The 24,245-nt window shown below is 46.5% G+C and overlaps 1 protein-coding gene across 4 annotated transcripts in view; it reads right to left on the bottom strand.

The window, feature by feature from the left end:
- Positions 1-24,245, bottom strand: part of AMOTL1 (angiomotin like 1) — a 141,734-nt gene that overhangs the window by 113,534 nt on the left and 3,955 nt on the right. For 2 of the 4 annotated variants that reach the window (XM_039538636.1, XM_039538667.1), the window contains exons 2-3: positions 5,581-5,714; positions 1,887-1,937 (exon numbers count right to left, since the gene is read on the bottom strand). In XM_039538636.1, the coding sequence (XP_039394570.1) occupies positions 1,887-1,937; positions 5,581-5,674 (145 nt within the window). In that variant the 5' untranslated portion in view covers positions 5,675-5,714. Of the gene's footprint in view, positions 1-1,886; positions 1,938-5,580; positions 5,715-7,930; positions 8,020-24,245 lie in introns of all 4 variants that reach the window. The other 2 variants (XM_039538643.1, XM_039538648.1) reach the window with 2 other exon arrangements.

The raw sequence follows: 24,245 nt of genomic DNA, 5'->3' as shown, positions 1-24,245 counted from the left end.
GAGGAGGAGAGAGAAGAGTTCATTTTTGGCTAATCATTATGGATCCCTGACAAAATGATGCTTCCAGTACTTGCTTATCACAATCGTTTTAACTTGGGAATGAGAACGGGACACCTCATCTAGCAGCTACATAAGGGCACAATTGTGTCAGATGATGAACACCTCCTGAGGCTTCTCATCACCCTCAGTTCCTATACTCTTGTGAAAATTGAACGTGCAAAACTCGTCTCAAGAGATGCCCTTCGTCATGCAGAATCAGACTCATTGATGACTGCTAGGGACAACAGAACTAGTCATTCAAACCAAACCTTTTATGAAGTGTGGGGGGAAAAAATTGGTTAAAAACTTTCTTCCCCCTTATTATGTTTCATGCTGGAAGCCAAAAGAACCAAAATACCATAATAAAGACCGTTCTCATGATATTTCAAGCTATATAGAAAGCAGGAAGGATGAGAATCTCATGAAAGTGCTTGGAGCACTTCTGTACTGTCTCCCACTACCTGACCATGAGGCGCGCATGTGCGCGCTCTCTCTCTCTCACACACACACACCTTGCTAAAAACTCTTTTCCTTCTTCTAAGCTCTAATCTTTCCTTGTTCTTTCATTTTTGCACAGTTGTCTCATATTCTGTTTTGGTCTTATCTAGTTTAGATGGGAGAACCTTGACAGCATGACACACACCACCACCACTACACACACGTGCACGCACACACACACACTCTTGTAGCTCCATGCCCTCTCCCCATTCCTCAGGGGAACAGGTGGTCAATATCTTCAGCGGGCTCTACAGGGTGCTGATGGTATGGGCCACCTGTTGAGGATCTTCTGATGAACAACATGTTGTCCATCTCATCCTCTCTCTCCTGCCTCAGTACAGCACTTCTAGCTAGGGCTACAAAACAGACTACTTCTGCCACAGCCCTGCTGAGCTGGGGCCAAGAGAAGACTCATGATTTTTATTGCCTAGGGCTGTCCTAATGAACCTGCTAGAGATTATGGATCATCTCTCCTAGAAAGCAAGTGCTGGAGAACCCCAAGCAAAGAATTAGGGGGTGTCTCTCAGCCTCAGCTCAGTAGACCCAACAGCAGCAGTCTGTTTGCTGCTCCCTGTTGCATTATTTGGGTGTATGGTCACTCAGTCTCCAGAAATGCCTTTATGCCCATTTGAGCCAGTCACCTACACTGGGTAGAAGCTACCTAGTGCCCCCTGCAGGGCAAACAGGGGAACTTCTAGCTATAAGACTGAACAGGGATAGGGCAGGCCATCAGCACCCAGCTCCCCACTTGAACGTAAAGTGGGTGGGATACTGAGCCCAAGCAAGGGGCTGACTGTATGTTCCCCGAGTTTGTCGAAAACCAACCCATATGAAGTGAACTATTGATTTCAGTCTGGGAGCTGGACTCTTCACTCCTCAGACTTCACACATTTCTAGTCGTGATTCCCCGCTCTCTGCTCTAATCACTAGGAACAGAGCATACTGGAGGACAAAGATTTTGGAGCTCATCATAGCACTAACCATCAGAGCAGAAGGTCACAGAAGTGCTGGTGCCAGGCATGGGTTAAACTTTAACTGCACTTCCAAAAAGCTGGAGCATTTACACTTTCTGCAACAGAAAGATGCAAGCTCTTGGCACAAAATAAAATAACCAAGCAAATGTGATTCAGAAACGTACTAAATACATCTTTTAGTATCCAGCAGTGTCCTACTCTCTGGTCTGTGCATTCAAAAGCAACGCAGAAAGGAGCCACTGGTAATGATGCATTTATGCGGCAGACTGCACTCAGCAGCCTCCCTATTTTTTAACTAAATCTTCTCATCCAAATTACAGTATAGGATGCAGAGAAGAAAAAGACATAGGAATATATGCTCTGCATGGGACTTACCCAGCTGATCCAGTCTGAATGGAGCTGGTGCGCCTTCGGAAATCTCATTGTCTGCAGGAAGAAGAACAAATGCCTGGAAAGAGCAGCCTGATTCATAGGTGTATATTGTTAGAGAAATAAAACTGCTTCTAGTAACACTGCAGCGAGGCCGTTGCTTAGCTTGCCCCTAGTTCTGCCAGGTGGTGCTTTCTCTCAGCATGTCTGTTTGGAAATTAGCAATTGTCAAAGAAACTTTGGGTCAATTCAGCCCCAAAACCAAAGCGTATTCTTGCTGCAAAATGAAACCTCGTCGTCCCTCCAGCACCCATACACTTTGCATTGGCAGAGTCCTAGGGGGCTGCACTGCACCATCCTGATCCTTGGTGGGACACCCAGGCTGCACATGCAAAATAAGAACCTCATTTTCTGACGTGTCCTCCAGACTTTTCAGAAACCCCGCCACTCCCATCTCCTGTTCCTTTTAGTGTCCAAAGATTGGCCAGAAGCATCATTAACCAGAACAGAGGCTCCAGAAGTGAGTGCGCCGATCCTGTGCCCACCTGAATGGACACAAACACCTCCCTTCGCTACTGCAGGCCCCTCTTTGCCATCTGGCCTGCCTGCCCACTGGTTGCTAGGCAACCACAGCAGGCAAACGTATTCGGCATTAACTCTCCCACCCTCTATGAGATTTTTGTTTGTTTTTCAATTATTTAAAAAGAAAAAAACCCTGAAAAAGGCCAGATCCTCAAAGACAAATAAAATAATAAACAAACCAAAGAGACTCTTTCCCTTTCAGTCACTGGATTTGATCTCCCTGATACCGAAATCTCTTGTCTATCAAACGAGGATGTTGTGTAGCCAGAATACATTTCAACCTATGGAGAGGAGGGGAAGTGCTATAGCCCAGTTTTCTTCCTCCTCCTGAATAGCAGACCAAGCGAGCCCTTTAACTCTGTGAATTTTCATCTGTAACACTCACAGGAGAAACTCTCGCAAGGCACTAGTAGAAAATAAATCACTAAGGACTATCCTACACTGAGGATAAGACATGGGGACTTGAAATCTAGCAAGTCAACCTCACCAAAGGATCTTGACACTTGACACACATCAGTGAATCTATCCCCACAGTACCCCGGTGAGGTAAGGAAGTACTATTATACTATACTGTCTTCAGGCTAGCAGACAAACCTGTAAGTAGATCCAATGACTGGAGGCTGAAACCAAACATTCAGATTGGAAATAAGGTGCAAATTTTTAACAGTAGTGAGGTTAATTAACCAATGGAACAACTTACAAAAGTTGTGGTGGAAACTCCATCATTGGCAATTTTAAAATCATTACTGGATGTTTGTCTAAAAGATATGCTCCAATTCGGTGATCTCCAACCTTTTTACGCACAAGATCACTTTTTGGATTTAAGGGCAACCCAGGATCTACCCTCCCTTTCCCCAAAGCCTCACTCTGCTCACTCCACCTCCTCCCTTCATTGCTTGCTCTCCCCCACCCTCACTCACTTTCACCAGGCTGGGGTAGGGGGTTGGGGCCAACGGGTTCGCAGTGTGGGAGAGGGCTCTGGGCTGAGCCTGGAGCAGGGGGCTGGGATGCAGGAGGGGGTGAGGGGTGCAAGCTCTGGGAGGGAGTTTAGGAGCAGGAGTGTGCTCCGGGCTGGAGCAGAGTGTTGGGGTGCAGGCGGGGGTGTGCGGTGCTGGCTCCAGGAGGGGGCTCAGGGCTGGGGGTTGGGGTACCAGAGGGGGTTTGGGGTGCTGACTCAGGACTGGGGCTTGGGGTGCAGGAGGGGGTTCGGCATGCAGGGAGGGGTATGGGTTGCTGGTTCTGGGAGGGGGCTCAGGGCTGGGGGTTGGGGTGCGGCCTCCCGCCGGGCAGCACTTACCTCCGGTGGTTGACAGTGCAGCGTGGCTGCCACTAAGGCAGGCTCCCTGCTTGCCCTGGCCCCATGCCACTCCCAGAAGGGGCCAACGCGCCCCCTAGGGGGGGCAGAGGGCACGTGGCTCTGCGCACTACCCCTCTCTGCCAACACCGCCCCTGCAATTGGCCACAGCTCCCTGTTCCTGGCCAATGAGAGCTGTGGGGACAGTGCTTGCAGGCAGGAGCAGCACGCAGAGGGAAACCCCTGCCTCCTCACTCCCCTGCCCCCAGGGCTGTGGGGCTGCGCTGGCCACTTCCGGGAGCGGCGTGGGCCCAGGGCAGGCAGGGAAACTGCCTTAGCAGCAGCCCCACTGCACCACCAGAGATCGCAATCGACTGGGAGATCCTCTAGGATCAATCAATTGATCACAGTTGACCCGTTGGTGACAACTGCTGCTCTAATTCAAACAGGAAAGTCCTATGGCCTGTGTTTTACAGGAGGTCAGACTAGAGGATCACAGTGGTACCTTCTGGCCTTATTATCTATGAATCATCTCGACTTAACAGATGGGGAACTGAAGAACAAAGCAGCAAAGTGACTTGCCCAGAGTCACACAGGAAGTTTATGGCAGAGCTGAGAAACGAATCCACATCTCCTGAGTCCCAGGCCAACCTCAGCCACAAGCCCATCCTTCCTTTCCTGACCTTAGCTGAGGCAAGCCTATGCTGTGGTGCCTATAAGAAATCAGCCAACATTTAATGGTTAGGTGGAGGGACAATGGTGGGAGGTGTCTGAGGGTTTGCTAAGACAATGCTTGTTTCAGAGCAGGTGTTTAAATTCTCAAAGATTATTTCCTGGAGTCCCCTCCCCACATTCAGGGCTCTGGACTTAAGTCCCCCAGGGGGTAGGGGAGTGCTGGGAGGCACCGGCACCTCCAGCGGAGCTCCTACAGGTTTGAAAATATTTTCCAAAGCTCTTCTCCAGTGGGCTCCTGCTGAATTTAAGCCCTAGCGCCAGTGCAGGTGAAGTGCTATCCAAGTTTGGTAAGCAGTGAAATGACAATTTTATCAGCTTATTAGTAGTACAGCCTTATTCACTTCAATACAAACACACACTATACCCCATATCTAGAGATGGCTGAATAGCATCAGAGAATCTCTAATGTTAACAGGACATGTTCTGGTGGTTGTGGTCATTGTCTGCGGGGACTGAACCAAGGATCTATGGATCTAAAATGGGCATACTGGATAAGACCAATGGTCCATCTAGCCCGTATCCTGTCTTCTGATAGTAGCTAATGCCAGATGCTTCAAAGTGAATGAACAGAACAGGGTAATTATCGAGTGATCAGTCCCATGTTGTCCAGTCCCAGCATCTGGCAATCAGAGGCTAGGGACATCCAGAGCATGAGGTTGCATCCCTGACCATCTTGGTTAATAGTCATTGATGGAGCTATCCTCCATGAACTTATCTAATTCTTTTTTAAACCCAGTTACAGTTTTGACCTTCACAACATTCCCCAGCAACAAGTTCCGCAGGTTGGCTGTGCATTGTGTGGCATAAGCCCCTGCTGCCTAAGCCAAAGGACAAGGTCCAATAGTTTGAAAGCATTTGTAGGGACAGAGGCCATGCAATACCTTGGACAATTCCCAACATCTGTAACAGGTGCAAGATTGGCCATCACCAGCACTAAAGGGAAATAAATAGAGTTGGGTGGTACATTTTTGCTGAAGCAAAACACTTTGGTTTCCACAAAACTGTTGGGAACTTTTTTGGGTCTGGGGCACAGAGAGTGAGACACACACTAAATGGTTAGGTGGATTAAATGCTGCACAGCTACCGTACCTCCTCTGTCACTAGCAAAGTGAAAAATACCACTGTGAGTCAGCCAGTTGATTTCATCCAGCTTCCAGTTGTCACCAAGGTCCATGCTTCCCATACAGTGTCAGAGTTGCTGGTAACGCCTCCCAGAGTTCTTTCTGAGGAATAATCAAAACCTACTGTGAATTATTGCAATTGCCAGGCTTCAAAATCTGCCAACAGCTAACCACTGAAACAGAGTGAAACTAGTATTTCTGTGTCTATCCCTATTGGCCAAATTGTGCCCACACCACACACGGGGGTGCAAGAGATGGAAAGGCTGTACAGTTTCCAGATTACGTTTAGGTGTTGGTTTAACTAGGGTTAAGTGGGAATTTATTTTCCTGTCCCGTGAAAATTTTTGACATTTAAAATTTTTTTCCCCAGCCCTTCGCACATCGGGATGAAGTTGAAGTCTCAAAAATTGTGATTAACTAAAAGGAAAAAAAATCAGTTCAGATCAATTGAAATGTTTTGTCTCAGTTTTAACTTTTTTCCTTTTTTAACATTTTTAGTGTAAATTTACTAAAACTTCAGGACAACTTGAAACACCAAAACTTTCTGGTTCAACAGAGTTAAAACCTTTTTTAACCAAATTTTTTTAAATCAGGTGTCTCGAACCTGACGCTGTTTCATGAACAGTTTGGTTATTGACAAATAGGCATTTTTCAGACAAAAAAAAATGTTAAAAAGGTGGCAACCAGCTCTGTAGCTGTATAACCTGTATCTTAGAGACTGCCATAACAGTAGCAACTAGCCAGGGTGCTTCAACTTGTGGTCCCTGGTTTAAATGAGAGGGAGCTACTGGCAGGATTGCTAGATAGGCTTTTTGAGCTGACATCAGGAAGAGTGTTTTATCAGCATTGAGCCAAATTATACCAAAACATTTACAATTACTTGCTTTAAGTTTTGCCACGTGCATAAGAATTATCCGCACATCTTTAAAAATTCTACATGTGTATATTATATCACAATAACACAGTCTGATTCTTTGCCCCCATAGGGGCTAAGCCACATAACAGGTTTTTGAGTCTGTTACTGCTTTCAAGCTAAGCAAGCTAATCCTTTAGCCAAGGCAGCAGCTCCTGCTTTTAGATCCAGAGCACCTGCGTTCAGCCCCTGTAGACCCACCTGACCATGACCTTTGAACATTAGAAATTCTCCGATGCTACTCAGCAGTCTCTAGCTATGGATTATAGTGTGGTTTAGAGCTGAACCCTAATGATTTGCTATCTACTCTAGTATTAATTATAATATATTACTATTATTATTATTTTAATGGCCACTAGAGTTTGAATGATCAATTTCCAGATTACCTGGAGATTTGCATTGTGTGAGGTATTAATAGCACGTGGAGGCAGATACTTCTTTCCTCCCATCTTGTCCATGTGGAAAGGAGCATGGGAATCATTCCTAGTCCTTCCTGTATGGCCAGCTGCCAGTCTATCCATAGGTAATTAGCAGTGTTGGGTTATGACACAGCTTTATTCCAGATGAGATTTGAAAATAGATGAAGAGTCAGTGAGGCAAACAGAGTTATCAGATGACTGTTCTAGTTAGCAGAAACCACAGAGGAAGACAAGTTTGTTTTGACAAGATTGGGCAGAGAGATAAAGAGGAAGCCACTGCTAGGTGAGCTGAGGAAGAAGGGATGGGAGAAGGAGAACATCCATGCATTTGTTTGAGGCAAGTCCAGACAAGGAGAATGGTTTTGAACTGGATTCAGTGCTAAGGCTGGGGCTGGCTGTGCTGGTTTTACTGCTGCGCCTGCTTTGCATTCATGCAGTCTTAATGCAGGGGAGATTCTGGGCCACCATTATTACCCGATTAACATAACCTTAGCAGAACAATAGCCAGACATCAGGAGAAAAACCACTGGATACTAGGTATTAGATGTTTTTCACACAAACTAGGGGCCTTTTATCCTGGTATCTGGGGCATAGTGTGTTTTTGAGTGGAAGCTCAAGTCAGTGCTTGTCTACATGGAGAAATAGCCCGAAACCGCTATTGTGGAATAGCTCTCCATATGGACACCTTTATTCTGCACTTTGAAAGTGGACTAAGCTAAACTGCAGAAAGACACTCAGTGCAGAATAAGAGTGTCCACATAGAGAGTTTGTGCTGAATAGGTATGACCTTGCCATTACTTCCAGATGCAGTTTAGACATGTAGATGCTATGGCTGTGGGCACCATATGTGCTTCTATCGATAGCTGGAAGTGTGTATGTGTGCGTGTGTGTGTGCGCGTGCGCCCGCACCAATAGTTCAAGTTTCCAAATGAATGCATAACCTATGTCCTCAGTATTTACATGATAAAGCATAGCCCAGCACATACCTCTAAGACTAGACCAGAAGGAACCTAATGGGATGGACCCGATTCTCCCCTCACGTCCACGAAGGTAATTCAGAGCCAACAGAGTTACCCTAATGTAAAAGGGAGAGGGGAGAATCAGGCCCAGCTGGTCTAATGTTGCTAAATAGCAGTGCTGAAAGTTGCATCCTCATCCCATGGAGCCTGAAAACTGTTGCACTGAATCACTAAGAGTCCTCCTGCCTGGTGCTCACTCTCTCCGAGCGCCTTCCTGGAGCTAGTTGTGCCAACGCTGGCAGAAAGCCTGGGGGCCCCATTTCCTCCTACAACCACTTAGAGGAAGACTTCTTTCCCTCAGCCCTCACCAAGCAGCTACTACTTCCGTGACCCAGAAACAGGGGAGACCTGGTTCCCCCTCCTGAACCCTTCTTCCCTGACACATAGGCAGAGCCATCCTTAGGATTTATGGGGCCCTACGCTGTATTATTAAACTGGTGCCCCTACCCCGGCACGTTCAGCTCTGTGAATAGTGGTGCCCCTATACTGGTGCCCTATGCCGGTGCATTCGGCTCTGTGAATATGGCCCCTGCCTTCTGCCTGGTAAGGAGACTGCAGCGCGCGCTGGGTGTGCAGGAGCTGACCTGTTCTTACCTGCTCTTCCCATCATAGGCGTGGACTCTGTGGGTGAGTGCTCTGGGGCTGGAGCACCCATGGGGAAAATTCAGTGGGTGCAGAGCACTCACCGGCGCCAAGCTCCTCCCCTCTACCTCTTTCCCCCCCGCACTTACCAGCTCTTCCCCCTGCCTCCCAGTGCTTCCAGAGTGCTGCGAACAGCTGAATCGTGGCGTTCAAGCTCCGGGAGGGAGGGATGGGGAGGAAGCAGGGCAGGGGCAGGAAGAGGTGGGGTAGGGGCTTGGGGGAAGGGGTGGAGTGGGGGCAGGGCCTGGAGTGGAGGTGTGGGGAGGTCGAGGACCCCCCCGGCAAATCAAAAGTCGGCTCCTATGGTCCCGGTAATGCCTCACATTTTCGGGTGCCCTATGCAGCCACATATGCTGCATATGCCTAAGGATGGCCCTGCACATAGGCTATGGGAAGCTGCCAGCACTTCCATACATCGTGGAAGACTCTGTGGGTAAATAAGAAGTAGCTGGTTTACAGCATCACAGATATGATGCAAGTGAAACCGACTGATTGAGATGGGACATGATTTTCAGACAGACTGTTTAGAACTCTGAGATTTTCAGCATGGTGGTGAACACCCCATTAGCTCAAATGCCTTACGCAGTTATAACAGATCAGAGCTGAGGGAGATTTTCAAAAATCACCTCAGGTATTTAGGAGCACATGTTAAAGAGCAAGTGATGGCTGCCATTGTGACCAACACACAGGGATTGATTGAAGCAGGGACCTCCAAGCAGGGGTGAAAGTAACTTAAAGGACTTGCCGGTACTGTGGAATCCTGAGGAGGGGCGTGGCCTCCACCAGAAGAGGCGGAGCCTTTAAATCCCCAGGCCCTTTAAATCCTGATTTAAAGGGCCCGGAGCTAGGGCTGTGGTAGCAGCAGCTGGGAGCCCCAAGCCCTTTAAATCACCCCCTGAGCTCCCAGCTGCAGAGGTGGCTGGGAGCCCTGGGGTTCAGAGGCAATTTAAATGGGGTGATTTAAAGGGCCCAAGGCTCTAGCTGCTGCTACCACAGCAGAGCCCCGGGCCCTTTAAATTGCTGACGGAGCCCCAGGGCTCCAGCAGCAGGGCCCAGGACTCCTGATGCCGCTACCCTCCAAGGCCCTTTAAATCGCCTCCGGAGCCCTGCTGCTGGAGCCCTGGGGTAGCGGTGGCAGGGCTCTGGTGGCTATTTAAAGGGCCCGGGGTGGTGAAAGGGTTCGGGGCTCCTGCTGCCTCTACCATCCCGGGCCCTTTAAATAGCCACCGGAGCCCTGCCACTGCTACTCCAGGGGCTCCGGGGGCTATTTAAAGGGCCCAGGGTGGTAGAGGCAGCAGGAGCCCCGAACCCTTTCAATAGCCACCAGAGCCCTGCCGCTGCTACCCCAGGGCTCCGGCAGGCTCCGGGGGCTAATTAAAGGGCCCGGGCCCTTTAAATTGTCCTCGGACCCCTGGGGTAGTGGCAGTGGGGCTCCAGTGGTGATTTAAAGGGCCCGGGGTGGTAGCAGTGGCAGGAGTCCTGGGCCCTTTAAATCGAGCCCTGCAGCCACTACCCAGGACTCTGGCAGCGGGGCTCTGGCAGCAATTTAAAGGGCTCTGGGCTCCAGCCCTTTAAATTGCTGCCTCAGGAAGCCGGTCCACCCCGGTATAGCACACCAGCTCTTGCCGGTAGGGGTGGCAGGTTTGCAGAAGTTTTGGAAGTTCCCAGAACCTGCCCCTGCCCAAACTCTGCCCCCCCAAACTCTACCCCCCACCTGCCCAAGACTCTGGGAGGGAGTTTGGGTTGGGGAGAAGGTTTGGAGTGCAGGAGGGGTGCAGGGTGCAGGTTCTGGGAGGGAGTTTGGGGATGGGAAGGGATGTGGAGGAAGGGAGAGCAGGGATGAGGGCTGTGGGGTGAGGCTGGGGGTGGATTTGGGATGTGGGGTTTGGAGTGTGAGAGTGGACTCAGGGCTAGGACAGAGGGTTGGAGTGTGGGGGGATGAGGGCTCTGGCTGGGGGTGTGGGCTCTGGGGTGGGTCAGGGCTGGGGATGAGTTTGGGGTGCAGGCAGGCTGCTCTGGGACTGGAGTGTGGGGATGAGGACTCCCCAGCCATCTCCTGCTGGCAGCAGCAAGCTCTGGGGTGGACCCCTTTCTGCCCGTCTAGGGCCCCTCTCAGGTCCAGGAATCCCTCTTGCCTCCCCTGTGGTGGGTGCCATGCCGGGGGGGGGGGGCAGCTGCCATCACATGTGCGCCTCCTCCCCACTGCTGCCCCTCACCGTAGCCTCACTGGGGCTGCCCCTTGCCCAGCATGGGGGCAAGAGCAGTGACTGCGGGGGGGGGGCTGTACTGGTGGAGTGTCCCACTGGAAAATGAAAGGGTCCAAGGGGGAAGGGCAGCCTGCCCTGGCAGTAGTGGAGGGGGGGCACTAGGACCCTGTGGTGGCAGTTAATGCAGGCAGGCAGCATGGAGCTGCAGGGGACAGGGAGAGACAAATGCTCTGCTCTGGGACCCAGGGAGGTGCATGGGGGCAGCAAAGGGGGGCCAGCGCACACTCAGAGGAGGCGTGGGGGGGCAGCAGGTGGGGCCAGGGGGGAGACCCGGCCCCGAATATTCGTGGAGCTGGGCTCCCAGACCCTCAATTTTGCTGGAGCCAGGAGGCAGAGTCAGAGAGGGAGAGAATGCTCCATTTTCTTGCCAGTAGCTACTGCACTTTTTCTTACCGGTCCTCCATACCAGACCGTACTGTACCAGCTTACTTTCACTTCTGCCTCCAAGCGTAAAGTATGCAGTGCTACATCTTGTGCTAACGAATGCAGGCTCTGTAGTTGGGGGCCATAACAACTCATATCCTCTGTGAATTGGCACAGAGGGGGACTTGTAACTCACGCACCAGGGGTTACATAAGCATTTCCTCAGCCCTTCGACTTAGGGCTGAGAAATTACAATATACACCCAAGACCTTCCACTTCGTCCTCTAACAAAAACAAGGAGGACAAGACTGAACATTCCTGATATTTCTAAGGTGGGGGGTGTGTGTGTGTGTGGAACACACACACCTCAATCTTTCGCATCACTACACATCAAAAAAGGAACAAAAAAAGGGGCACAAATCCAATTCTTTTTCCTTTTTGTCCTCATCGTTAAAGTCCTCCCTAACTGCATAATAAATACTGCAATATGTGAATTATTATTTCAGTAACATTTTTTCAACCTCTAATCTGTAAGAACTGGATGTCAGAGGACAAAGGTCAGTTAAGCTTCTGGTTTGGAATTTTTCCAGTTTAAAACAATCTGTTGCATGTATTCTCTGGACAGTAACAGCTGCACTAGAGTTTTTTAAAGACTAAACTGTGCAGAATTCAACTAGCCAGAACAACAGGAAAATAAATTGTAACAACTTGACACTAATACACACAAGCAAATGATTCATGGGATTAAATCCCCAATACTGCACCATGCAACCGTTAGATTTTGGAGGATGTGGTAGAACTCTTCCAAGGCTTTTCAGAAAGCCTTTGACAAGGTCACTCACCACAGGCTCTTAAGCAAGGTAAGCTGTCATGGGATACGAGGGAAAGTCCTGTCATGGACTGGTAACTGGTTAAAAGATAGGAAACAAAGGGTAGGAATAAATGGTCAGTTTTCAGAACTGAGAGAGGAAAATAATGGTGTCCCCCAGGGGTCTGTACTGGGACCAGTACTATTGGACATGGAGAACAATTCATCACCATCTTCTTTTTACCAGGTCCTCCCCACAGTCTTATTTTCTCAAGACTAACCACACTCAGGTTTTTTTTTTAAACCTTTCCTCATAGTTCAGGTTTTCTAAATCTTTTATCATTTTTGTTTCTCTGCTCTGAACTGTCTCTGGTTTGCCCATATATTTCTTAAAGTGTGGTACCCACAACTAGCCAGTACTCCAGCTGAGGCCTCACCAGTGCCGAGTTGAGTAAGACAATTACCTCCCATGTCTTACAAATTTCACTACACCCCAGAATATCAGCCTTTTTCACAGCTGCATCACATTGTTGGTGCATATTCAATTTGTGATTCCCTGTGACTGCAAGAGCCTTTTCAGCTGTACTATCACCTAGCCAGTTATTCCCCATTTTGTAGTTGTACATTTGATTTTTAATTTCTAAGTGAAGTACTTTGCACATATCTTTATTGAAATTCATCGTGCGGTTTTCAGATCAATTCTCCAATTTGTCACGATCATTTTGAATTCTAATCTCGTCCTCCAAAGTGCTTGCAAGTTGCAACCTCTCCCTTGGAGTCACCTGCAAATTTTAGAAGCATACTCTACACTCCATTATCCAAGTCATTCATGAAAATACTGACTAGTATCAGACCCAGTACAGACCCCTGCAGGGCCCCACTAGATATGCCCTCCCAGTTTGACAGTGAACCATTGATAACTTCTCCATGAGTATGGTTTTTCAGATAGTTGTCCACCCATCCTATAGTAATTTCATCTAGACCAATGGTTCTCAAAGCCGGTCCGCTGCTTTTTCAGGGAAAGCCCCTGGGGGGCCGGGCCAGTTTGTTTACCTGCTGCCAGGGCTGGCTCCAGCTTTTTTGCTGCCCCAAGTGGCAAAGCAGGGGGAGGGGGGGGAAATTAAGCTGATCAGCGGCATTTCGATGGCAGGTCAATTGCGCTGCTTCATTCTTCTGTGGCAATTCAGTGGCGGGTCCTTCACTCCCTTTCTTCCTCTTCGGCAGCAGCTCAAAGAGGAAGAGGGACTGAGGGACCTGCTGCCAACTTGCTGCCCCTTTCTATTGGCCGCCCAAGCGCCCACTTCCTTTGCTGGTGCCTGGAGCCGGCTCTGCCTGCCATTTCTGCAGGTTCGGACGATCGCGGCTCCCACTGGCCACGGTTCGCTGCTCCAGGCCAATGGGGGCTGCGAGAAGCCTTGTGGGCCAAGGGATGTGCTGACCACCCTTTCCACAGCCCCCATTGGCCTGGAGCGGGTGAACCGCGTCCAGTGGGAGCCGCGATCGGCCGAACCCGTGGATGAGGCAGGTAAACAAACCAGCCCAGCCCACCAGGGGCTTTCCCTGAACAAGGGGCAGACCGGCTTTGAGAACCACTGATCTAGACCGCATTTCCCTCAGTTCAGCACTTGGACACTGAAGATACCCAAATACCCATCTAAATAAGTGCTGAATTTAGGGTGTAGATGTACAACTGGCTTTGGCCTGGTTTACATTGTATAAAAGTTTTACCAGCATGGCTATATCGGTTGAGAGTGGGTGACTTTTGGTTGACACAGCTCTGTCAGTGAAAGCCTTGCTGCAGATGCAGTTATACCAGTATAAATGCACTTATAATGGTAGAAATTACTTCACTGAACCTGAATAAATTATACTGGCATAAGTACTTTATACTGACATAACTGTGGGAGTGTTGCCACTTTAACTATTATGGGGTAGTTAAAGCAGAAAAAAAAAACTTTTAAAGTGTAAAGAAGGCCTTAGATGTCCAAATTTGAAATGTTCACAGCAGTGCAGTCACTTCATTCTGCTTCTGCACAGCCTGCTCTCAAGTCCTCGTTCAGCCTTTGGAAAAGAGTCATCGTTTTGAACCTGCCTTTGAACAGTTACACACCTGCTCTCAAGAGCAACATGAGTGAAAACTTCTTCCAGCCACCAGCACAGCCAATGAGATTTGGATCAGGCCCCTAGAACGCAGTGACACGGAATCACTCAGACCCTCATGAGGCCAGAAAAAACAGTGTGGATGTGTGCGCGCACACTCATATAATAGGAGTGATGTCCATTGTGCTGGAATGTACAAGGTAGGAAGCTGCCTTTGTGGTTATCAAACGCCGTGGCGTGGCTTCTTCATTTAATCATCCTCAAAGGCCCTTTATTGCCTCACATATCCCTTCCCCATGAACATTCTCCTTTAATTAACCAGAGAGCTAATGAGCTGTTCGTTAATGCAATCATTCAAAAAAAAATCCATATAGCTGCTCTTAAAGTTTCTTAAACCGTGAAGTTTGAGCCAACTGGCATGGAATATGGTCACAATGTTAATTACATGATCTCATGATAGTTATCTTGAACTACTACATTATTAATCTGACTTTATTATAGCTAAAGGAGAAGCCAAGAGCACTGTGGGGTTTTGGGCATTGCAATCCACAGGAGAGAAATCTTCTAAAAAGCTGTTATGACTTGAGACAAGGCACTAGTTTAGACATGGTATATGCATGTTGGGACAGGGTTTAGATTTCTGTGTTGAAATGTACATTCCAACCACGTCCCACGCCTGCCCATGGAGTAAGCATTCAGTGCAGAAACATGGGAATCGTGAAATGAATGATCTCCTGGGAAGAGCTGTTTATTTAAAATAGCAGCAACTGTCCTACCCCCTATTTTAAGAGCTGTCTCCAAACAATCTTTTGAAAGATTTTTAGATGGGGAAAGATATATATAAGCTACAATGTAAATTACCTTACTGAGAACACATGGTGATCATTAACATGGTTCAGATAAATTCTAACACCCTTATTTAAGCTAAAAAGTAGTATTTTAGGGCCAGATTGTCTAACAGAGCTTGGTGACCAAAGGGTGCTAAGTGTGTTTGAAAAATCTAGAAATAACTATGACGATGGGAATGGCTGAGTGCTTTTCAGAAATCTGGTCCAATGTGAAATCAGTAGGACTATTTGCAGAGTCAGGAAACATTAAATCACCTTTAATATTACGAAGGGTGCTGGAATCTGGCCTATTGTAAGACAGCTATGGAAGAAATGTAAAAGATTAGATAGATGGATTTTGATTGAATTTGTAGTCACCTGTCTATAGTCCTAGGCACCTATGCATTAGGTAACTTACGCAAAAAATAATCATTTAAATCCATTTCAGACTCCCCACCACCTCTGTCCATAAAAATCAACTCCACCAAAGCCCTCTATAGGTTATTGCACTAACCAAATCTCTCCTCAAATTACTTGGGGGGGGGGGAATTCCCTCACAAGCCACCCCAGAGACCCTCCCAAACTAAGGCTGTACAATGCCACAGAAATGCAGCCACCTCTGGGGTGGAGGGAAGCCACAACATTGGTGGGACTGGAAATATTGGCCAGGAAAGTGGTGTAATCTCCTATTCTTGTAAAAAAGTCTTATGAGATCAATATGTCCACATGGAGCTGGTAGGACCCTTCATTATTATTATTACTTTAAAGCTCCAAAAGATCCTTTCACAGTAAATTGCATGGAATAGTTAAGCAGATGGTTTTTATTTCTTCTTTTGCCTTTTATTTCAACATCAGTCGTGATATATTTTAAAATTAGACTGTAAGAGACCTATTCTGATGTTAAAATCCTCAGGGCAAGGGCTGTGTCTTACTTTGTGTCTCATACAGAGCTAACCATACTGTCTCTACTAAACAGATAACCACCAAATAAAAAAAAGTCTTAGCCCATTATCACTAATTCAGTCAGGGGCATGCATAGACTGATTAGATGCCAGTCCATTTTATACACGGTATTTGCTTATCTAGTCAACAGTTAATTACTTCTCTGTGGCTTTCCTGTGAACTAAGAAGAGGTATCATGCATCTGATGAAGTGGGTATTCACCCACGAAAGCTTATGCTCCAATACGTCTGCTAGTCTATAAGGTGCCACAGGACTCTTTGCTGCTTTTACAGATCCAGACTAACACTGCTACCCCTCTGATACTTATCTCCCAGAAAGTACATGGCTCTTTTCTATACGCACGATGGAAAATGTTCCAGCTACATCTGGATAAGGCCTTTCAAAAAGTCTGAATTACAAACAGTAAAATCTTACCTGACAAAGTATCCGTAGTGTGACTCCTCTGGCACGAAAACTTTTCACCCTGATACTGCAAGACCAAAGATTGTTCTCCCAGTGAGCTATTTGTACTTCTTCCGTTGATGACACTGTGAAAACTATGCAGCCATTGCCTGGGCTTGCTTAGGTTTGTATAGGTAAAGCCCTGGAATTCAACTGTTCTTGTGCATTCAAAGAGCTTCAAAACACTCTAAACCACCTATCAGCATTACCAGTACTGGGAGTATATAAAATATGCATTCATTTTCTTGAGTCATATAATTATCTTTGGGATATTAAGCCACTGGACATGCAACAGGAAAAAACATATGCAAACACTTATTTTCATTCCTAGAAGGTAGAAAGTATTATTGTGAGCAGTTCCCATTTAGAAGCTGCCAAATGACTGCATCGCCATAGGGGCATTTCTAATTCACATATTCCCAAGCACTGAAAGCTAACACAGCCATTGGTTTATCTTTAGTTCCTGCATCTTCCAAAGGTTTAACCAGCGTGTAATCTGTTTGAAAGAAAAAGCAGATAAGGATTCTCTAAACCTACCTGAAGCACAAGAGAGTCTGATCCAAAGCCCACTGACTTTGGTGGGCCATGAATTAGATCCTTACTAGGGAAGAAAGTAAAGGCAAGTAATCCTGACTGGTGACTTTGCAGTGAAAAACTTAGGCTGAGTCATCTACGGCCCAGATAAAGAAAATAGGACATTATACTATATCTAGGGTGACTGGGCTATTCAGATCTTAAAAGGGATACTGAATATCTTGAAAAACTCTGGGTATTTTCCATTGATTCCAGACCACCTCAGAACAAATGGCTCCAATGAAGGGACATTTGCAATACTCAAAAACCACTTTAGGCAGCCTGGGAAGCGAACTGAGGATGGATGACATGCAGGTGACCTTCTCAGAGAATCTCCTTGGTCCAAGCACAGGTGAAGAAAGGAGAAGATGGATCCTGGAGACGAATTGATGGATGTACTACTGTGATAAAGAGGAGGGGGATTTGAGTCACAGAGTGCTAGGAAGACATCTGTGATTACAGCCTGTTTGATTGAGCCTGGCTGGTTTTTGGGTCATGAATATGATTTCCTATGTGCTGAAGGAAGTGGTGGAGACAATTCATCAGGTGGTACTTTAGCCTCTGAATCAGTACAGAATCAGTGCTACTGTACGGTGCAATGAGGCACTGTGCAGCTGGAAATGCCATCTTTTGGCAGATTAAGGACTTGACATCTTTTTCATATATCTATAAAGGCCACATATCCCTTTTTGTAGGAGTTTAGGTGTTAACCCTGGTGCCCTGACCAAATTCTAACAAGAAATTACCTTCTACCTATCTACACGATAGCCTAGACAACCCCACTATAAAGGTGGGTGCACAACTGGTTGGAAAATCATATTCAAACAGTTGTTATCAATGATTCAATGTCAAGCTGGAAAGCCATATCAAGTGAGGTCCCACATTAAGTTGTCGTGGGTCCAGTTCTAGACAATATTTTCATAAATTATTTGGATAAGGACATAGAGAGTAGAGTTATAAAGTCTGTGGGCTATACCAAGCTGGAAAGGGTTGCAAGTGCTTTGGCCGACAGGATTAGAATTCAAAATCATCTTGACAAACTGGAGAAATGGTCTGAAATAAATAGGATGAAATTCAAGAAAGACAAATGCAAAATACCACGTTTAGGAATAATCAATTGCACAACCACAAAATGGGAAATGACTGCCTATGAAGTACTTCAGAAAAAGATCTGGGGATTATATGAGTCAATATTGTTGCAGAAAAAGCAAACATTCTGAGATGTATTAGCAGGAGTGTTGTAAGCAAGACGCAAGAAGTAATTCTTGACTACTCAGCGATAAGGTGTCATCTGGAATATTGTGTCCAGTTGTGGGCACCACACTTTGGGAAAGATGTGGACAAATTGAGAAAGTCCAGAGGAGAGCAACAAAAAGTGTTCGAAGGTCTAAATAAATAAATAAATAAATAAATAAACAAACTTATGAAGAAAGATTGAAACAATTGGGTTTGTTTAGGCTGGAGAAGACTGAGGCAACCTAATAACAGTCTTCAAGTATATAAAAAAAGGTTATAAAGAGGAGAGTGATCAATTGTTCTCCTTATCCACGGAGGACAGGACAAGTAGTAATGGGCTTAATTGCAGCAAGGGAGATTTAGGTTTAGACATTAGCAAAAACTTCCTAACTGTAAGGATAGTTAATCATTGAAACAAATTACCTAGGGAGGTTATGGAATCCTCCATCTCCATGGAGGTGTTAAAGAACGGGTTAGACAAACACCTGTCTGGAATGGTCTACAGATAATACTTAGTCCAGTCCCATGCACTGAGGAAGGGCTAGATGACCTATCGAGGTCCTGTCTAGTCCTATATTCCTATGATTCTATCTGAATTCTCCCTGCAGTTTCTAATAGATAGAATATTCTTTGTCCCTGCTTACCCTAAATTGTTCTATAATGTTAAACAGCTGCTATTTCCCACCTCAGAGGTGACTGCGCTTTATTTGTGGGTAAAATTATTACTCCTACGTACCCCATACCTACCTCATATGCATATTGGGAGGTGTAATACAGTTAATAGGCCTGCCCCTGTTCCCATTGACTTAAATGGGAGCACAATTGTGCCCACAGACTTGTCTAATAAGATTTCCAGAAGGGCTAACATGGTGCTTAGATGTATTGACAGGCGAATATCAAGTAGGAGTGGGCACCTTATTATCTCTGTATACAGCACTGATGAGACTACTACTGGAATACTGTGTCCTGTTCTGGTGGCTCCACTTTAAAAGAGCTGTTGAAAAACTGAAAAGGGTTCAGAAAACTGGTACAAGACTGATGTGTGCTTTGAAAAACACACCTTACAGTGAGAGACTACAGGAGCTCAATTTGTTTATCTGATCAAAGAGAAGTTATGAAGCAACCTGACCACAAATCTGTAATGCAGCTGCTAGAATGATCTTGGAACAATTTCAATTTACCAAGGTATGTGGTGGATTCTCCCTCACTTGAAGTCTTTAAATCAAGATTTGATGTTGTAACATATTGAAATTGGGTTAGTATTCCTTTAAATAGCACTTGAGTGGCCTTCACTGTCTTCTGTGTTTCAGAAGTCACAGTAACCCTGATGAAGTAGCAATGTATATAAGTAGCTAGGCCTTGCCTGTTGTATATAATTAATAAACAGTTATTTGTGCACCCCTGTGCTCATATGATTCCTTACTGTTACACAACAGCTGTCTTTCTGAAAGAGATGTTCTAACTCAACCAGAAGACATGGGCTCGATGCAGGAATTACTGGGTGAAACTTTGTGGCCTGCGTTATACAGGAGATCAGACTAGATGATCACCCTGGCTCCTTCTGGTTCTAAAAAAATCTGTGTGATTCTTCCTTGCCTGACCATGTTCTGACCATGTCACTGTCATCCTTGAGTTCCTCTGCTGGATTTCACACCACATGGGATTCAAGCTTCGTGTCTTCACTTTCAGGGCCTCTCCAATCCTTGCTTAAGGCTCACTCCTGCTGCGATACCCCCAAGAAGTCAGACAACCCCTGACACCCAGGCTGTGCAGCAGTCAGCGGGAGACAATTTTAGTGATCTATTAAAACCTATGTGAGCACATGGTCTTATCATCATTGCTTAGGATATGATTTAGTCACAGAGGTCACGGATTCCATGACTTTAATGAACCACCATCACTTTTTTGGCTTCAGCCCCTCCCCTGCCACCCCCAGGCTCTGACTTCAGCCCTCACCCCCAGCAGTCAGCCCTTCCCCCCTGGTTATTTTTAATAAAAGTCATGGACAGCTCACCAGGTTTCATGAATTTTTGTTTATTGCCTACAACCTGTCTGTGACTTTTACTAAAAATAACCATGACAAAAATCTTAACCTTAATCATTACCGTCAGCTTCTTTCCCTTCTGTGGTAACCCTCTCTTGTCATGCCTTCTATCAAATTACGTTCGTGGTTCTCAAACTGTGGGTCGGGACCCCAAAGTGGGTCGGAATCCCATTTTAATGGGGTCGCCAGGGCTGGCGTTAGACTTGCTGGGACCTGAAGCTGAAGCCTATGCCCCACCTCCCAGGGCTGAAGTCTGAACCCCATCACCCGGGGCCGAAGCCTGAGCTCCACTGTCTGGAGCCGAAGTCCAAAGGCTACAGCCTTGGGTGGCAGGGCTCAGGTTACAGGCCCCAACCTGGGGCTGAAGCACTTTGGGTTTGCATACCCCCCTCCCCTGCCTGGGGCGGAGGGGCTCGGGCAGGCTTAGACTTTGGTCCCCCGTTGTGGGGTCGTGTAGTAATTTTTGTTGTCAGAAGGGAGTCACGGTGCAATGAAGTTTGAGAACCTCTGAATTAGATAATAGCATCATAGAGTTTAAGGCTAGAGGGGACCACCAGATCAACTCCTGGATACCACAGTCCACCAACACAAACAGCCCACAACCAAATGAGACCAGAGTATTACAGCTCTGAGGAGACTAGATTATTATATGCCACAGGCTGAGAATAGGAGGGATTGAGGTGCACCAGTGCTCAAGGCCCTCCCAATGGCAAATAAACAAGTAAGTGAGATAGACCCAGTTAATCCGGGCGAGTGACCTGCACCCCATGTTACAGAGGAAGATTGGAAGTGACCTTAGTGGCTTTTAATCTGACCTGGGGGAAAAATTTTCCCAACTCCACATATGGTGATCAGTTAGACCCTGAATGTGAACAAGAACCAGCCAGCCAAGCACCTGAGAGAGAGAATTCTTAATACTAGGGCTGCATCTCCTTGTGTGTTTGTACAATGGGGCCCTGATTCTCAGTGAGTCCTGGGGATGCTCCTGCAATACAAATACTAATGGATAGATAAAGGAGGAGAGAGTGTGAACTTTTAGGACAATATTGTAGTAAAAAATATGATTTTTTGAATCAGAAACAGATCATTTGCAATTTGTACTATTTAGCATATGGCAGAGCAGCAAGCAGCTCAGCACCACAACCAGCATCTTTCTCCAACTTCTACTTGTTCAGGTAGGATATGGTTCCACCATCACGTTTGGTCATTGGACACCGTACCCTACAGGGGACAGGCTGGTGTTGTGGTTAAAGGCCAGGACCATGTGCCATGAGAGCAAGGTTCTACTCCTTGCTCTAGAATGGACTTCCTCAATGACTTTACTCTCAGTGTTGCCTCTGTTTGCCATCTTTAAAGTGCTTTGAGACCCATGAATGGAAAGCACTATGTAAAGAAACACACCTTTGTCTAACTCGCACTGCAAGTTCAATATCTATCCCTGCAGCAGCCTCACTTACCTGACATGCACTCATGACTGAAATGGAAATAGTTCAGCAGGAGCCATGACCTCTTGCCTGGACAGATCTCTTGGTGATGGATCCCAGAAGAATGATCCTTGGTCCAGGCAGGCAGCAGTACTGATTATTTTCCCTACATCTGTGTATTTCTGAAGGTCTTCTCTGCCTTCCCCAGGTCTTTATGGAGTCTTTTGAGGAGGTAACACTAACGATGGAGAGTGATAAGTTTGATCACAGCCAGATCTTACCTCTATTTGCTTGCTTATGATGTCTTCAGGAGCACTTTGGTAGCTGGCTATGTGAGGCAAGGTTGTTCAAGTGCAAGTAGAGGACAGCACACTAAATAGCAATGAAAGGACCCTCCCATAAATGTCATTGCTAGGCTGGAAAAAGATGTCCTCCTTGCAGCCTTCCACCCCAAAGACACTTCATTTATTCCCAGACACGAGGAGGCCCACAGAAACTTCTCCCACAGTAAGTTGCCATCTGCATGCCCATATTTTTTATATACACACACACACACTAGGTCAGATCCTCAGCTGGTATAAATAGGTATTGATTGTGATGGAGCTGCACTGATTTACAGCAGTTGAGGGTCTGGCCTTCTATTGCTCAAGGGGATACTCAATAAAACAGTGACTAGATAAGAACACAGTGATTAAAGAGATGCCAGAAGAGACAAAAGACACCAAACACCAAAAAGTCTTCATTATTAATACAATTAGGGGAAATTAGACACAGGAGTAACTGGATGAAAATCTATGGCCTGTGTTAAACAGCAGGTCAGAGTGGATGAGCTAATGGTCCCATCTGGCTTTGAAGTGCATGAAATTACATGAAGGGGAAGGGTTGACTGCTGGGAGCCAGGGGTATAGAGATAATGGACCTGAAGCTGGGACTGCTGTGGAGGGCAAGGCCAGGGGACAGAGTGGTGGAGGGACCAGGAGGCCTTAGTGTGGACATGACTAAAAATTAATTCAGCAAATTTGTGACTAATAAGCTACTTGCTTGTGATCATCTTGATCCATTTTTTTTTGGATGCTGCATCTCCTTCCCTGACCTTTCGACTGTCTGTGTCTCCTTAGACTGTATGTTCCTTCAGGGCAGGGACTGTCTACTTTACATCAGTACATGCCAGGTCAGAATCAGGCACCACCAGATCGGAATGAGAGTTTCATCAGTCACCATGTGGGATTGCCCTGTTGTCATTGTCTCCATCAAGGGCTGTTTTCAGGTATGGTAGCTTGTTTCAAATCATAGTCCTTAGAAGCTCCAAGAAATACATATGCCATTAGTGAACTCTTACATAAGACAGAGAAGGTTCAGATCTAGATATAGACCCGCCTGCAAAGTTCCAGACTGGGATTTTGGCTTAGCCATTTGGAGAGATTGGGACAAAACACTGTGTTTGGATCAGAGTTCAGCTCCAAATGTCACTGAAGTTCAGGGGTGCTTGCTACTGGGGTTTTGGTTTGGGCTCATTTAAAAAAAAAAAAAAAAAAAGCAAAACTCCCACAGCTGTAATTACATAGACGATAGAATCCTGATAATCATCCAATACCTACTTGCACAGGGCATGCAGTAACTCTTCTTTAGTTCACATGTCTGTGCTTAGATGCTATCAGTCAGCACAGGGTCTAGTCACATTCATTCCTACATAAACAACCTGGCAAGCCAGACTCATTTTTCAGAAAGTGATCAGCAGATATTGTGCAATTCCTGGGAGCTTTAAAACAAGTAGTGAGTCATTAACTACATGACAGATTTATGGCATACTATGTAAATCTGCCTTTAAGAAGAATGAGGCAAAAGATAAAATTCAATCCAAATCTTTTCCCTCCTGCTTTGGATTTCAGTATTGGAAAGAATGGGGTGCTGACGAAATGCCATGCAGCACATAGCATGTTTAGAACTACAGCGGCAAATAGTGTTATTGTAGAGGGGAATGTCTCCCTCTTATATACACCCCATAGATTTGTCCGGGTGGGAGAATCCCATGGAATGTGGCCAAACCCCTGAGTTCCTTCCCCAGCCATGATATCTGAACTGTGCAATACCCCACTGGATGGATTTTTCCAAAGTCAGGTGGAAGCAGGCTATGGAGCCTAAACTCCAGTTCTGCACCCATAGGTGAGAGCCACATGTACAGGGTCTCCTCAGCTCAGAGTGGAGAGAAGCCTTTAGTCCAAAGGTAAAGCAGCTAACAAAGCAGGGACTTATTTTCCACTGCTCTGCCCCTTGGATTGGTATGTACTACTCTGGGAAGGATGGGTATGAAATACACCACAACAATGTGAAAGGTTCCTGCTGCCCACAGCTGACTGGGCGGCCAAAGTGTTTCAAGCTCTGCTATGCCACAAAACATTGGACTTTCAGCGATTCTAAGACCAGAGAGGACCATTGTGATCATCTAGTCTGACTTTCCGGATAGCACACGCCGTAGAACTTCCCCAGAATAATTCCTAGAGCAGAGCTTTTACAAAAACAGCCAGTCTTGATTTTAAAATTGTCAGTGATGGAGAATCCACTGTGATCCTTTGTACGTTAATTACTCTCACTGT

This window comes from Mauremys reevesii, linkage group 1 (genome assembly GCF_016161935.1).
Source record: "Mauremys reevesii isolate NIE-2019 linkage group 1, ASM1616193v1, whole genome shotgun sequence".
NCBI lineage: Eukaryota > Metazoa > Chordata > Testudines > Geoemydidae > Mauremys > Mauremys reevesii.
This window is presented reverse-complemented; position numbering and strand designations above follow the sequence as displayed.